Source organism: Tamandua tetradactyla, chromosome 9 (assembly GCF_023851605.1).
Source record: "Tamandua tetradactyla isolate mTamTet1 chromosome 9, mTamTet1.pri, whole genome shotgun sequence".
NCBI classification, from domain to species: Eukaryota; Metazoa; Chordata; class Mammalia; order Pilosa; family Myrmecophagidae; genus Tamandua; species Tamandua tetradactyla.
The window spans coordinates 89,059,160-89,074,062 of NC_135335.1; the positions used below are offsets into that span (position 1 = coordinate 89,059,160).

Sequence of the window (14,903 nt, forward strand, 5' to 3'; positions counted from 1 at the left end):
CCATACTGTGGTAATCTAATCAGCTGGGTTTTTATCTAATCAGTTGAAGACTTTTAAGGAAGGAGACAGAATTTTCACTGCTTCTTCAGCCAGTGAGCCTCTCCTGTGGAGTTTATCAAGACCTTTCAACAGAGTTGCCAGCTTCACAGCCTGTCCTACAGATTTTGGATTCTAGCATTCCCACAGTTATGTGAGACACCTTTATAAATCTCATAATTACAGATATCTCCTGTTGGTTATATTTCTCTAGAGAATGCTGACTAAAACAGTGGCCAATATAAAGAAAAGAAAATGACAATAGAAATAGTAGAGAATTAGAAAAAATCAGAAGAGTAGAAACTAACCACATTGAAGTCCAAGGATTAAAAGAAAAAAAAAGTTGAAGAATACATTCAAGGGAGTCAGAGTCAGGAGGGGCAGTGAAATGATCCAACATACATATAATTGGAACCCTAGAAAGATACAAAACAGAATATAACAGACACGCACATGAAAAAATGCTAATCAATAATTTTCCAAAACTGATGCAAGACATCAAACTAGAGCTTCAAGAAGTTTGATAAATGCCAATGTGTTTGTATATAAAACAAAAACAAAACAAAAATACACCTAGACATGCTATAATAAAAAAGCACAGACGGGAAAAATTTTTTTAAAGCAATCAGAAGGAAAAAAGGTCACACTACTTATGAGGAAGAAAAATAAAAAGACTACTTACTGTTCAATGAAAAAAAAAGAATGGCCAGAAGGAAATAATTTATTCAAAGGATTGGAAAGAAATAATTGGTGGGAAAAACAGCCTTCAATTATGAAGGCAAAATAAAGGCATTTACAGACAAGAGATGAGAGAATTCACTTCCAGTAAACTTACACTACAAGAAATGGTAAAGGAACTTCATCAGGCACAAAGAAAGTGATCCAAGATGAAAACATGGATATGCAGAAAGGGAAGACTGTGGTAACAGATAAATAATGTAATTAAGTTTACACAGTTCCAGATTAACACAATAATAGGACTATCTCATGGTGTTTCAAAATATAAGTAGAAGTAAAACATAACAACACAAAAAGCAGAGGGGAGAAGATATAAACTGCAATATGTTTCTTGCATTGTTCTGGTTGTAATAAAAGAAGGATACATATTGTAATCTCTGGGGCAAGTACTAAAAGAAGAAAAGATTTTATAATCAAGATACTAATAGAGAAAAGGAAAAATTCTTTATTAATTCAAAAGAAAAAAAGGAGATGAACAAAAAATAGATGTGACAATAGAAAACGACAACAAATAAACTAGAAGATAAAAGAAAAGAAATAGTAGGATGACAAACTCACAAATATATACTTATGTGTGTGCTAATATATTACATTAGACAGTCCAAAAACCATGAATATTATAAATCACTAGACATAAAGAGACTAAATAAATAATCAGAAGGAAAGATGATCAAACTAGATTTAAACACCCCCCCCCCATCTGTATATTTACAGGGGACAAATTTTAATTGTAAGGACAAATAGAATGGGAAAAGATATATCATGCACATACTAATTTGAAAAAAAGTGCAGCTATATTAAAATCAGATAACATAACATTCATAAAATAATTATGATTAGGGATAAAGAAAGACATTTCATAATTATAGAAAGATTAGCCCAATACTAAGTTTTAGCAATTCTAAATATGAATGAGGAGGTCCAAAATTTATAAATTAAAGCTGACACAAAAAGAAGTAGACTATGAATATATCTTTAAAAAAATGAGTCCTTAAGTCTAAAACTTCCTAAAATAGAGAATTCTAGGTCCAGACATCAACACTACTGAATTCTACTAACCATATAGGGAAAACAATAATACCAATCTGAGGTAAATTCTTCTAGAAAATATAAAAAAGGATGAATACTTCTTTATTAATTTTATAAAGTAAAGACACTCTCAATACCAAAACTAAAGATGTTAAATGAAGTGAAAAAATAAGTAAATACAGGTCAATATCTCTCATGAACATAACTGCAAAAAATGCAGTAATATGTCTTGTCCTTTCAAATATTTAGTTATATTTAAAAGGACAAGACATCAATAAACAAGTAGTGTTTATTCCAGGAATGTAAGCTGGGAATAGAAGGGGACATCCTTAATTTAATAAGAAAAATCTATTAAAAGTCTAAAACAGGGTGGGCCATGGTGGCTCAATAGGCAGAGTTCTCACCTGCCATGCTGGAGACCCAGGTTCAATTCCCCGTGCCTGCTCATGCAAAAAAAAAAAAAAAAAAAAAGCCTAAAGCAAGTCTCATACATAATAGAGAACACTTTTCACCAGAGTTCAGGGAAAAACAAAGCTGCCCATTATTGCCATTTCTATTCAACACTGTAATGAAGCGTCTAGCCAGTGCAATAGGGCAAGAAAAATAAAAGATATAAGGCCTGGAAAGACAGAGATAAAACAGTAATTATTTGCACTTAATGTTTATATACATTGAAGTTCCAAAATAATCTACAATTAGAAAAAGTGAATTTAGCAAGGTTGCTAGATAAGAGGTTAATATACAAACAAAAACACTATTCTTTTTTCTACATACTAGTAGCAAAAAATAGAAAATAAAATTTTAATTATATTATGTTATCATAAAAATATTTTAGATTAAATCCAAAAAATATGTGCAAGATCTCTACAGAGCAAACTACAAAATGTTCTTGAAAGAATTTTAAGTCCTGAATAAACATACGTTTGGAAAATTCAATTATTAAGACGTCAATTAACCAAAAAATATTGTTTCCATACAACCCAACTGAAATTTCAGCAAGTTTTGTGGAAATGGACAAGCCAATTCTAAAATTTATATGGAAATACAGAGCCCAAAACAGCTAAGAGAATTTTGAAGAAGAAATTTGGAGGACTCACACTAACAGCTATCAAGACTTAATTATAAAGCTGCAGTAATTAAAATAGTGAGAAACTAAAGACAGATAGATGAAATGAAGAGAGTAGAGGCCCCAGAAGAAAGATCCATACTTATCAGTTACTTGGTTTATAACAAAGGTGACACCGTAATTTTGACACAAAAGGAAAATCTTTCCATTAAATGATGCTAATCTTTATTGGCTATCCATGAAGATAAAAATGAATCAGGACTTGATACCTACCTCATACTTAACGTAAAATTCAAATCCAGATGGATCAAAGACTTAAATGTGACAAGGAATAAAATATTTGGAGGAAAACATCTTTCCAAGACACTAAAAGCGCTAACTATGAAATGAATTTCATGAATTAAGAGCTTTCGTTCATCAAAAACTCATTAAGAGAGTAAAAAGACAAGGCAGACTTAGAGATGATATTTTGAATATATACACCTGAAGGAACTCCTTTATACAGAAGACATCAAAAGCACCTACACAACATTAGAAAGACATGACACAATGTACAAATGGGCTAAAGACACTAAGGATATCCAGAATATCCAGACAGCCTGCAAGCATATGAAAGATGCTCATAAGGGAAATGCAAATTAAGACCAAAGTAAGAACCCACAATTAAAACCACACCAGATGGGGTGCAAGGGTACTTCAGAGGTAGAATTTTCACCTGCCATGCGTGAGACCTGGGTTCGATTCCTGGTCCATGTGGTTTCCAAAAAACAAGCAAAACAAACAAACAAAAATTCAACAAATGGTGCTGCAATAATGGGATACTCACACGGAAAAAGAATTAAATGTGTTCCCACCATACAGTACATACACACACACACAAAACAAAAACAAAAACAAAAACAAAGAAACTTTAGAAAGGCTATAACTGAAAAAAGCAAATGCAATGATGACGTGGAGCAACTAGAACTCTCACATATTATTAGTAGGAATATAAATTGGAACAATCACTTTGGTAAACTGTTTGGCAACATCTACTAAAGCTAAACATACACATACCTTATGATCAAGCAATTCTACTTCTACATATATATCCGAAAGAAATGAGTGCATATGTCCACCAATAGACTTGTACAAGAATGCTAAGAGCAACGTTCTTCAAATTGCCAAACACTGAAAACAACACAGCTATTCACCAACAGGATGGAATAATAAATGTGGTCTATTTGTAAAATGAAATACAACAAAGCAATAAAAAAGAACAATCAACATGGATGAATCTCAGTAACACTGAGGAAAGAAAAGAATTACTGTATACTTACATGCTCGAGAACAGGAAAAACTAGTCTAAAATGAGAGAAGCTGAATAATGTTTACTACTCATTGGACACACCAGGGAGATTTCCTAGGGTGCTGAAAATGTTCTACATCTTGTTCTGGATGGTAGGTTACATGGGTGTGTTTGCACATATATTTATCAACTGATCAATCTATTTACTGGTAGGCAGACATGTTTACATAAATCCAGCAAGCTTTAGACTTAAAATTTATGCACTATATATAAACTGCATAATACAAAATTTTTAATTCAATACAAAATTTCAAACTTACTTCAAAATTTTTAAAATGTGTAAAATATGAACAAATCTAGAGAGTTACCTGGCTATTAAATAATCCACTTTCAATTTTAGCACCTTCTGCAGAATACTGGAGTCTTGGATAAGATATCGGAGCGCTCGGAGCCCTGCTGCTCGTACTTCTTTTGCTTCATTTAATAAAGCTAACCGCAAACTATATAAAAACAAACAAAAAAGTTCTGCTGAATGGCTTTCAAATACACATAAAATTATAATATCAAATTCTTAATCAGTTGAAATATGCAAAACCTGTAGTCATACATGGTTAATTAGATCTAATCTCATTTTACACATATAAAACTCATTCACACTAAGCTATGGAACGTCACTAGTGTTTTTTGTTTGTTTTTAAGTCCCTGCCTCCTTTGCACATTCTTATCAATCAAGAAAGCGCTGCTGAGTTTTGTCCTACTTTTTGTGGTTTTTACATTATATAAACAATGGAAAACTAAATGTCTTTTCTCAAGCTATATCAAATATACTTCTACAGTCTATTCCTCTCTGTCTGCCTATCTGCTTCTACCCCTCCGAAAGAATCAGTGGCTTAAACCAGTAAATAAAAATATTTTATGTTAGCAGGTAGAGACCATGTACATCAATTTCAAATCCTAAGAATACCAAAAAGATGATTATGTAACTGTATGAAGTTATGTATCTGGTGGTGTTTTTCTCTTGAGTAAGGCCTAGGAATAATTTCATAGGTTCCTTCGGCTCCTAGGAATAATATGAGAACCATTAGTCTGTGAATTTCAGTTTTTACTTATAAGTTTAAATTATGAGAAGTCTATTTTTCTACATTAGCTTTAGTTTTCTGTATCTATTAACTATAAAATATGACTAAGACACACATAATAATAAATAAAATTACTAAAGATTCTGATTTCAAATACATGTTTCTAAAAACTCAAATGAGGTACTATACTATGTTATTCCTAGTTTAAAAAATTTTTAATTACTAAAATATGAAAAATTAATGGGAAGGGGAGTGAAACACACTTACCAAATTATGATATCTTCATAATTAAAACCCAATTTTTCTTCACTGTGGCCAATATCACAAAGAAGCTGCCAGAAAATAAAACAAGTATGTGTATACATATTATGTATTTTTGTCTACTTATATACATTACACAATTACACTGGAAAGTTAGGTCTTTTCCTTTAATACAATTTTGAAAAACATGTATCTAATATTCAAATGCACAGATTTATGTCTATTATCTTATTGTTTTTATCTCATACCAATTTTAGTTTTTTTAACATCTCCTTGACTTTTATATTAATCAATTATTTTCATATTATTCCATTTCCCCCTCAATAATTTTAATCTTTAAAAATTATTCTTAGTAGTTAATATATAGTATATGCATGCTAGGCTTATTACAGTCTAACAGAATTATTATTTTATCACATCTCCAATAATGCTAGAATCTTAGAACACTAACTTAATTTACTCCTCTCACCTATCACTTTATTGTTGTTATGGACTTATTTTCTACCTATCATTTAAGCTTTATAAGACGTTGCTGTTAATGCTATTTACAGTCGATATTTAGTTAATAACAGTTTATGTTTACACACATATTTACCCTTTCCATTATTTTTCATATTCCTTTCTTCAAGTTTAGTGGTTCTTTGATGGGATCTTCTTCCTTCCACCTGAAGAACTCTTTGTTGTAGTTGTTGAATTTTAGTCCAGGATTTTCTTGGTTTGTTTTTTCGGAAATGACTTTATTTCACTTTTGTTTCTAAAGAATATTTTTGCAATATATAAAATTCTAGGTTAGGTGCTATTTTCTTGCAATACAACAGTTCCCAGTGTTTCTTTAGAGAAGTAAGTTGTCAGTCCTATTATTGGCTCCTTTAAAGAACATGTTTTTTTGCACAGGCTCCTTTGAAGATTTCTCTGTTTGCCTTTGGTTTTCAGCAATCTTCCCAAGATGTGCCCAGGTGTGGTTTATTTTTTATCAACCCTGCTTAGGGATTTGGAACACTCTGGTATATTAATTCTTCGAAATTGTTTCTGCCTGATTGTCTTTTCTCTCCTGATAATTCAGTTCTGTTTTGTTACATTGTATTATCTCATTCATTCAACTGGTTTTTTTCTATTGAAGATCTGTCTTCTGATACATTAAAAATTTCCATTAACCGATGAGTTTTTAATTTTAGATAATGTATTTTTCCCTTCTAGAATATCCATGTAATTTTTTTTTATTAATTAACGGAAAAAAAGAAATTAACCCAACATTTAGAAATCATACCATTCTACATATGCAATCAGTAATTCTTAACATCATCACAGAGATGCATGATCATCGTTTCTTAGTACATTTGCATTGGTTTAGAAGAACTAGCAACACAACAGAAAAAGATATAGAATGTTAATATAGAGAAGAAAAATAAAAGTAATAATAATAGTAAAAAAAAAAAAAAGATAAACCACCACACAGACAAAAACACAACAAAACAAACAAAAAAACCTATAGTTCAGATGCAGCTTCATTCAGTGTTTTAACATGATTACTTTACAATTAGGTATTATTGTGCTGTCCATTTTTAAGTTTTTGTATCTAGTCCTGTTGCACAGTCTGTATCCCTTCAGCTCCAATTACCCATTATCTTACCCTGTTTCTAACTCTTGCTGGACTCTGTTACCAATGACATATTCCAAGTTTATTCTCTAATGTCGGTTCACATCAGTGGGACCATACAGTATTTGTCCTTTAGTTTTTGGCTAGACTCACGCAGCATAATGTTTTCTAGGTCCGTCCATGTTATTACATGCTTCATAAGTTTATCCTGTCTTAAAGCTGCATAATATTCCATCGTATGTATATACCACAGTTTGTTTAGCCACTTGTCTGTTGATGGACATTTTGGCTGTTTCCATCTCTTTGCAATTGTAAATAATGCTGCTATAAACACTGGTGTGCAAATGTCCATTTGTGTCTTTGCCCTTAAGTCCTTTGAGTAGATACCCAGCAATGGTATTGCTGGGTCATATGGCAATTCTATGCTCAGCTTTTTGAGGAACCGCCAAACTGCCTTCCACAGTGGTTGCACCCTTTGACATTCCCACCAACAGTGGATAAGTGTGCCTCTTTCTCCGCATCCTCTCCAGCACTTGTCATTTTCTGTTTTGTTGATAATGGCCATTCTGGTGGGTGTGAGATGATATCTCATTGTGGTTTTGATTTGCATTTCTCTAATGGCCAGGGACATTGAGCATCTCTTCATGTGCCTTTTGGCCATTTGTATTTCCTCTTCTGATAGGTGTCTGTTCAAGTCTTTTTCCCATTTTGTAATTGGGTTGGCTGTCTTTTTGTTGTTGAGTTGAACAATCTCTTTATAAATTCTGGATACTAGACCTTTATCTGCTATGTCATTTCCAAATATTGTCTCCCATTGTGTAGGCTGTCTTTCTACTTTCTTGATGAAGTTCTTTGATGCACAAAAGTGTTTAATTGTGAGGAGCTCCCATTTATTTATTTCCTTCTTCAGTGCTCTTGCTTTAGGTTTAAGGTCCATAAAACCGCCTCCAATTGTAAGTTTCATAAGATACCTCCCAACATTTTCCTCTAATTGTTTTATGGTCTTAGACCTAATGTTTAGATCTTTGATCCATTTTGAGTTAACTTTTGTATAGGGTGTGAGATATGGGTCTTCTTTCATTCTTTTGCATATGGATATCCAGTTCTCTAGGCACCATTTATTGAAGAGACTGTTCTGTCCCAGGTGAGTTGGCTTGACTGCCTTATCAAAGGTCAAATGTCCATAGATGAGAGGGTCTATATCTGAGCACTCTATTCGATTCCATTGGTCGATATATCTATCTTTATGCCAATACCATGCTGTTTTGACCACTGTGGCTTCACAATATGCCTTAAAGTCAGGCAGTGCGAGATCTCCAGCTCCGTTTTTTTTCCTCAAGATGTTTTTAGCATCAGGGCACCCTGCCCTTCCAGATAAATTTGCTTATTGGTTTTTCTATCTCTGAAAAATAAGTTGTAGGGATTTTGATTGGTATTGCATTGAATCTGTAAATCAATTTAGGTAGGATTGACATCTTAACTATATTTAGTCTTCCAATCCATGAACATGGTATGCCCTTCCATCTATTTAGGTCTTCTGTGATTTCTTTTAACAGTTTTTTGTAGTTTTCTTTATATAGGTTTTTTGTCTCTTTAGTTAAATTTATTCCTAGATATTTTATTCTTTTAGTTGCAATTGTAAATGGGATTCATTTCTTGATTTCCCCCTCAGCTTGTTCATTACTAGTGTATAGAAATACTACAGATTTTTGAATGTTGATCTTGTAACCTGCTACTTTGCTGTACTCATTTATTAGCTCTAGTAGTTTTGTTGTGGATTTTTCCGGGGTTTCGACATATAGTATCATATCGTATGCAAACAGTGATAGTTTTACTTCTTCCTTTCCAATTTTGGTGCCTTGTATTTCTTTTTCTTGTCTAATTGCTCTGCCTAGAACCTCCAACACAATGCTGAATAATAGTGGTGATAGTGGACATCCTTGTCTTGTTCCTGATCTTAGGGGGAAAGTTTTCAATTTTTCACCATTGAGGATGATATTAGCTGTGGGTTTTTCATATATTCCCTCTATCATTTTAAGGAAGTTCCCTTGTATTCCTATCTTTTGAAGTGTTTTCAACAGGAAAGGATGTTGAATCTTGTCAAATGCCTTCTCTGCATCAATTGAGATGATCATATGATTTTTCTGCTTTGATTTGTTGATATGGTATATTACATTAATTGATTTTCTTATGTTGAACCATCCTTGCATACCTGGGATGAATCCTACTTGGTCATGATGTATAATTCTTTTAATGTGTTGTTGGATATGATTTGCTAGAATTTTCTTGAGGATTTTTGCATCTATATTCATTAGAGAGATTGGTCTGTAGTTTTCTTTTTTTGTAATATCTTTGCCTGGTTTTGGTATGAGGGTGATGTTGGTTTCATAGAATGAATTAGGTAGTTTTCCCTCCACTTCGATTTTTTTGAAGAGTTTGAGGAGAGTTGGTACTAATTCTTTCTGGAATGTTTGGTAGAATTCACATGTGAAGCCGTCTGGTCCTGGACTTTTTTTTTAGGAAGCTTTTGAATGACTAATTCAATTTCTTTACTTGTGATTGGTTTCTTGAGGTCATCTATTTCTTCTTGAGTCAAAGTTGGTTGTTCACGTCTTCCCAGGAACCCGTCCATTTCCTCTAAATTGTTGTATTCATTAGCGTAAAGTTGTTCATAGTATCCTGTTATTACCTCCTTTATTTCTGTGAGGTCAGTAGTCATGTCTCCTCCTCCATTTCTGATCTTATTTATTTGCATCTTCTCTCTTCTTCTTTTTGTCAATCTTGATAAGGGCCCATCAATCTTATTGATTTTCTCATAGAACCAACTTCTGGTCTTATTGATTTTCTCTATTGTTTTCATGTTTTCAATTTCATTTATTTCTGCCCTAATCTTTGTTATTTTTTTCCTTTTGCTTGCTTTGGGATTAGTTTGCTGTTCTTTCTCCAGTTCTTCCGAGTGGACAGTTAATTCCTGCATTTTTGCCTTTTCTTCTTTTCTGATATAGGCATTTAGGGCAATAAATTTCCCTCTTAGCACTGCCTTTGCTGCGTCCCATAAGTTTTGATATGTTGTGTTTTCATTTTCATTCACCTCGAGGTATTTACTAATTTCTCTAGCAATTTCTTCTTTGACCCACTCGTTGTTTAAGAGTGTGTTGTTGAGCCTCCACATATTTGTGAATTTTCTGGCACTCCGCCTACTATTGATTTCCAACTTCATTCCTTTTTGATCCGAGAAATTGTTGTGTATGATTTCAATCTTTTTAAATTTGTTAAGACTTGCTTTGTGACCTAGCATATGGTCTATCTTTGAGAACGATCCATGACCACTTGAGAAAAAGGTGTATCCTGCTGTTGTGGGATGTAATGTCCTATAAATGTCTGTTAAGTCTAGCTCATTTATAGTAATATTCAGATTCTCTGTTTCTTTATTGATCCTCTGTCTAGATGTTCTGTCCATTGATGAGAGTGGTGAATTGAAGTCTCCAACTATTATGCTAGATGTGTCTATTTCCCTTTTCAGTGTTTGCAGTGTATTCCTCATGAATTTTGGGGCATTCTGGTTCGGTGCATAAATATTTATGATTGTTATGTCTTCTTGTTTAATTGTTCCTTTTATTAGTATATAGTGTCCTTCTTTGTCTCTTTTAACTGTTTTACATTTGAAGTCTAATTTGTTGGATAGTAGTTTAGCCACTCCTGCTCTTTTCTGGTTGTTATTTGCATGAAATATCTTTTCCCAACCTTTCACTTTCAACCTATGTTTATCTTTGGGTCTAAGATGTGTTTCCTGTAGACAGCATATAGAAGGATCCTGTTTTTTAATCCATTCTGCCAATCTATGTCTTTTGATTGGGGAATTCAGTCCATTAACATTTAGCGTTATTACTGTTTGGATAATATTTTCCTCTAACATTTTGCCTTTTGTATTATATATATCATATCTGACTTTCCTTCTTTCTACACTCTTCTCCATACCTCTCTCTTCTGTCTTTTCGTATCTGACTCTAGTGCTCCCTTTAGTATTTCTTGCAGAGCTGGTCTCTTGGTCACAAATTCTCTCAGTGACTTTTTGTCTGAAAATGTTTTAATTTCTCCCTCATTTTTGAAGGACAATTTTGCTGGATATAGGAGTCTTGGTTGGCAGTTTTTCTCTTTTAGTAATTTAAATATATCATCCCACTGTCTTCTAGCTTCCATGGTTTCTGCTGAGAAATCTACACATAGTCTTATTGGGTTTCCCTTGTATGTGATGGATTGTTTTTCTCTTGCTGCTTTCAAGATTCTCTCTTTCTCTTTGACTTCTGACATTCTAACTAGTAAGTGTCTTGGAGAACACCTATTTGGGTCTAATCTCTTTGGGGTGCGCTGTACTTCTTGGATCTGTAATTTTAGGTCTTTCATAAGAGTTGGGAAATTTTCAGTGATAATTTCTTCCATTAGTTTTTCTCCTCCTCTTCCCTTCTCTTCTCCTTCTGGGACACCCACAACACGTATATTTGTGCGCTTCATATTGCCCTTCAGCTCCCTGATACCCTGTTCAAATTTTTCCATTCTTTTCCCGATAGTTTCTGTTTCTTTTTGGAATTCAGATGTTCCATCCTCCAAATCACTAATTCTATCTTCTGTCTCTTTAAATCTATCACTGTAGGTATCCATTGTTTTTTCCATCTTTTCTACTTTACCCTTCACTTCCATAAGTTCTGTGACTTGTTTTTTCAGGTTTTCTATTTCTTCTTTTTGATCAGCCCATGTCTTCTTCATGTCCTCCCTCAATTTATCGATTTCATTTTTGAAGAGTTTTTCCATTTCTGTTCGTATATTCAGCATTAGTTGTCTCAGCTCCTGTATCTCATTTGAACTATTGGTTTGTTCCTTTGACTGGGCCATATTTTCAATTTTCTGAGCATGATCGTTATCTTCTGCTGGCGTCTGGGCATTTAGTCAGATTTCCCTGGGTGTTGGACCCAACAGATTGAAAGATTTTTCTGTGAAATCTCTGGGTTCTTCTTATCCTGCCCAGTAGGTGGTGCTCGTGGCACACGTTTGTCGCGGGTCCCACCAGTAAAAGGTGCTGTGGGTCCTTTAACTTTGGAAAACTCTCGCTGTGGGTGAGGTTCACCAGCCGAAGCAGCTTGGAAGAGTGCCAGCCGGTCCGGGGGTCCGAACGTGGGGAGGATCGCCGGCCGCTGCAGCCCGGGAGAGCGCCCGTCCGAATTTCCTAGTCGGCCCGGGGTGCCAAATGTGGTGGGAGGGCACCAGCCGCCGCGGCCCGGGAGAGTGCACCGTTCCCAGCCGGACTGGGGAGTCACGTGTTTGGAAGGGACCCCCCCGGTCACCGTTCTCCGCGTCCTGGGGATTTCCTATCCAATTTTCTCAGTTGGTCCAGGGGGCCGCGCGTGGTGGGGGCACCAGTCGCTGCGGCTTGAGGGGACTGCCTGCCCAATTCTGCCAGCTGGCCCGGGAAGGAGGAAGGGAGGGACTCCGGCCGCTTCCCGCCCCGCCCGGGGAATCCCGTGCTCCTCGGCGATCTCACCGGAGCGGGTTCTCTCAGCCAGTCAGCCGTTCCAGGATGGGGTACGCTGTCTTTTTGATCTCTGTCGTGGCTCCAGGAGCTGTTCTGTATCATTTCTACTCCTCTAGTAGCTGTTCTGGAGGAGGAACTAAGATCCGCGCGTCTTACTAAGCCGCCATCTTCTCCGGAAGTCCTGTAATTTTTTTTAATATTATAATATTCTAATTAAAATCTTCATGTTTCATCTATGTTCCCCATGGTTTCCCTGTTTTCTTGAATACTTCTTTTTTTTTTTCTTGAATACTTTTTATCATAGAGCTTTATGATCTGGATTATCACTGGTTCTGTTTTCATTATATGTTTTCTCTTTTGTTCTTGAGTAGTAAAGAATTTGGCCTTGTCCAAAGAAAGGTCTTGTCTGTGCCCTTGGCTTCTGGGAGATATGTGCCATGCCTGATAGAAGCATATTTGTTTAGGGAAGGGGCTAGCCACACCAGATTTTAGGATGGAGCTGGCCACACTGAATAATTTTAGGATGGGAGCTGGTCATGCCAGAAAGACCACATGATTTAGGGTGGGGCTTTGGGTCACAAAGTATCAACTGACCTGGAAACTAAGATTAACCACACGGGCAATCAATCAGTCATGTCTATGTAGTTAAACCCCTTAACAAATTCTCAACACCAAAGCTTGTTTGAGCTTCCCTAGTTGGCAATACTCTATGCCAAATGTCACACATATATTCTGGGAGGGTACTGCATCCTGAGGAGAACAGAAGCATCTGGAACTCTCCCAGACTCTGTCCACTGTGTTTCTTCCCTCTGCTGATTTTGATCCATAACCTTTTCCTGTAATAAACCATAACCATGAATATAATACAGCTTTCAGCAAGTGCTATGAATCCTTTCAGTGAATTATTGCACCTGAGGGTGGTTTTTGGAACCTCCTCCAAACTTGCAGCTGTTGACAAAAGTGAGGATGGTCTTATACTAACTCTCCTCTAACTTTGTAATTGGACCCTATTTCCTTGCAACTGGGTCAGAAGTCTTAAGCAGTCGAAGAACTGTATCCTCAAACTAGTCACATCTTCCTGTTTTGGGTGGGTAAAAGTAATAAAAAAAACTGGCAAAGATTCCAGGTGATGTTTGTTATTTTTCTTCAGAGAGGGTTCACCCTTCTCTATTAGGCCAGTGGATAATGCTGAGTCAAGGTTAAGTTTCTACTCTGACAAAACTCATTCTACCTCTGGCTTTTTTCTTGCCCTACAAGATTTCAAATGAAAGCTTGCTGTTCAAGGACATTGTCCCAGATAGACAAATCTAATTTTTATCTTGCAAGCTCCACTCTGGTTTTTAAAGGTTTTCAGTTTCCTATCCTATATAGCCCCAGGATTCAACAAGCGTACTAATAGGAGAATCTTGTCTCCATCAAAAACTGTGTTAGTTTTCTGTCTTCTAGCAATGATACTCCTGGCTCTAAAGCTTGAATCCTCAGTTTCCTGCACACATTCCAAAACAGCAAATGTCCATGGGGAAAAGGTATCTCAGAAGTAAGCTCACCACTATAAGATTCTCCTCTGAAGCTTTGAACTAAGCATTTCTTATTGCCTGCACAATTTCCTGTTGTCTTCAAACAGGCTTACTGTGTTGTTTTCATCAAGAGCACTTGTCTAATACTTACTACTACATCCCCCCTGGATGACCAGACAATGTTTAATCTAGGTCTGAATTTTGGAAGTTGACTCTTACCTAAAAGTTACATAGAAGTTTCTCAAGCTATTTCTCATTCCTAACCGAAATGGATCAAAAAGGTCAATCATTTAATTAACACTCAAAACTCAGAAAGGTCACAACTTCCTCCATGAGCTTATGATAATCTTAACCTTTCAGAAGAAACCAACTAAAGTGGCCATGACATCTGTTTAGTGAAAGGAATGGCTCTTAAGCATGTATTTGAAATGGTACAATACTATATAAACCAATGCTAACACTGTAAGCCCACAACCCTATTTATAGGATCTTTATAAAATTTGCTGTCCATTTTTTATTCGAAGGGTGGGAGAGAAGGGAGGGAGAAAGGGAAGGGAGACAAGACCAAATTTTTTCCAAATAGAATAGGGTGGGGGATAAGAGCAAAGTTGCTGCTTTCAGATACTCTAACTTTTTCATGATAGGGAAGAAAATAAATTACAACTTTACAAGTCAATAAAATGCTGCACAAAACAAACTTAAAAGCTTTTCTTCTAAGTCCTGAAACCTAGCCCAGGCTCTCTAGAACATCAGATAATTCCACCT

At 35.4% G+C, this 14,903-nt stretch overlaps 1 protein-coding gene across 4 annotated transcripts in view; it reads right to left on the bottom strand.

The window, feature by feature from the left end:
• The window catches only part of RICTOR (RPTOR independent companion of MTOR complex 2), a 193,025-nt gene that overhangs the window by 108,408 nt on the left and 69,714 nt on the right, over positions 1 to 14,903 (bottom strand). For all 4 annotated transcript variants that reach the window (XM_077117032.1, XM_077117030.1, XM_077117031.1 and 1 more), the window contains exons 4-5: positions 5,504 to 5,568; positions 4,526 to 4,657 (exon numbers count right to left, since the gene is read on the bottom strand). In XM_077117032.1, coding sequence (XP_076973147.1) covers positions 4,526 to 4,657; positions 5,504 to 5,568 — 197 coding nt within the window. The remainder of the gene's footprint in view (positions 1 to 4,525; positions 4,658 to 5,503; positions 5,569 to 14,903) is intronic.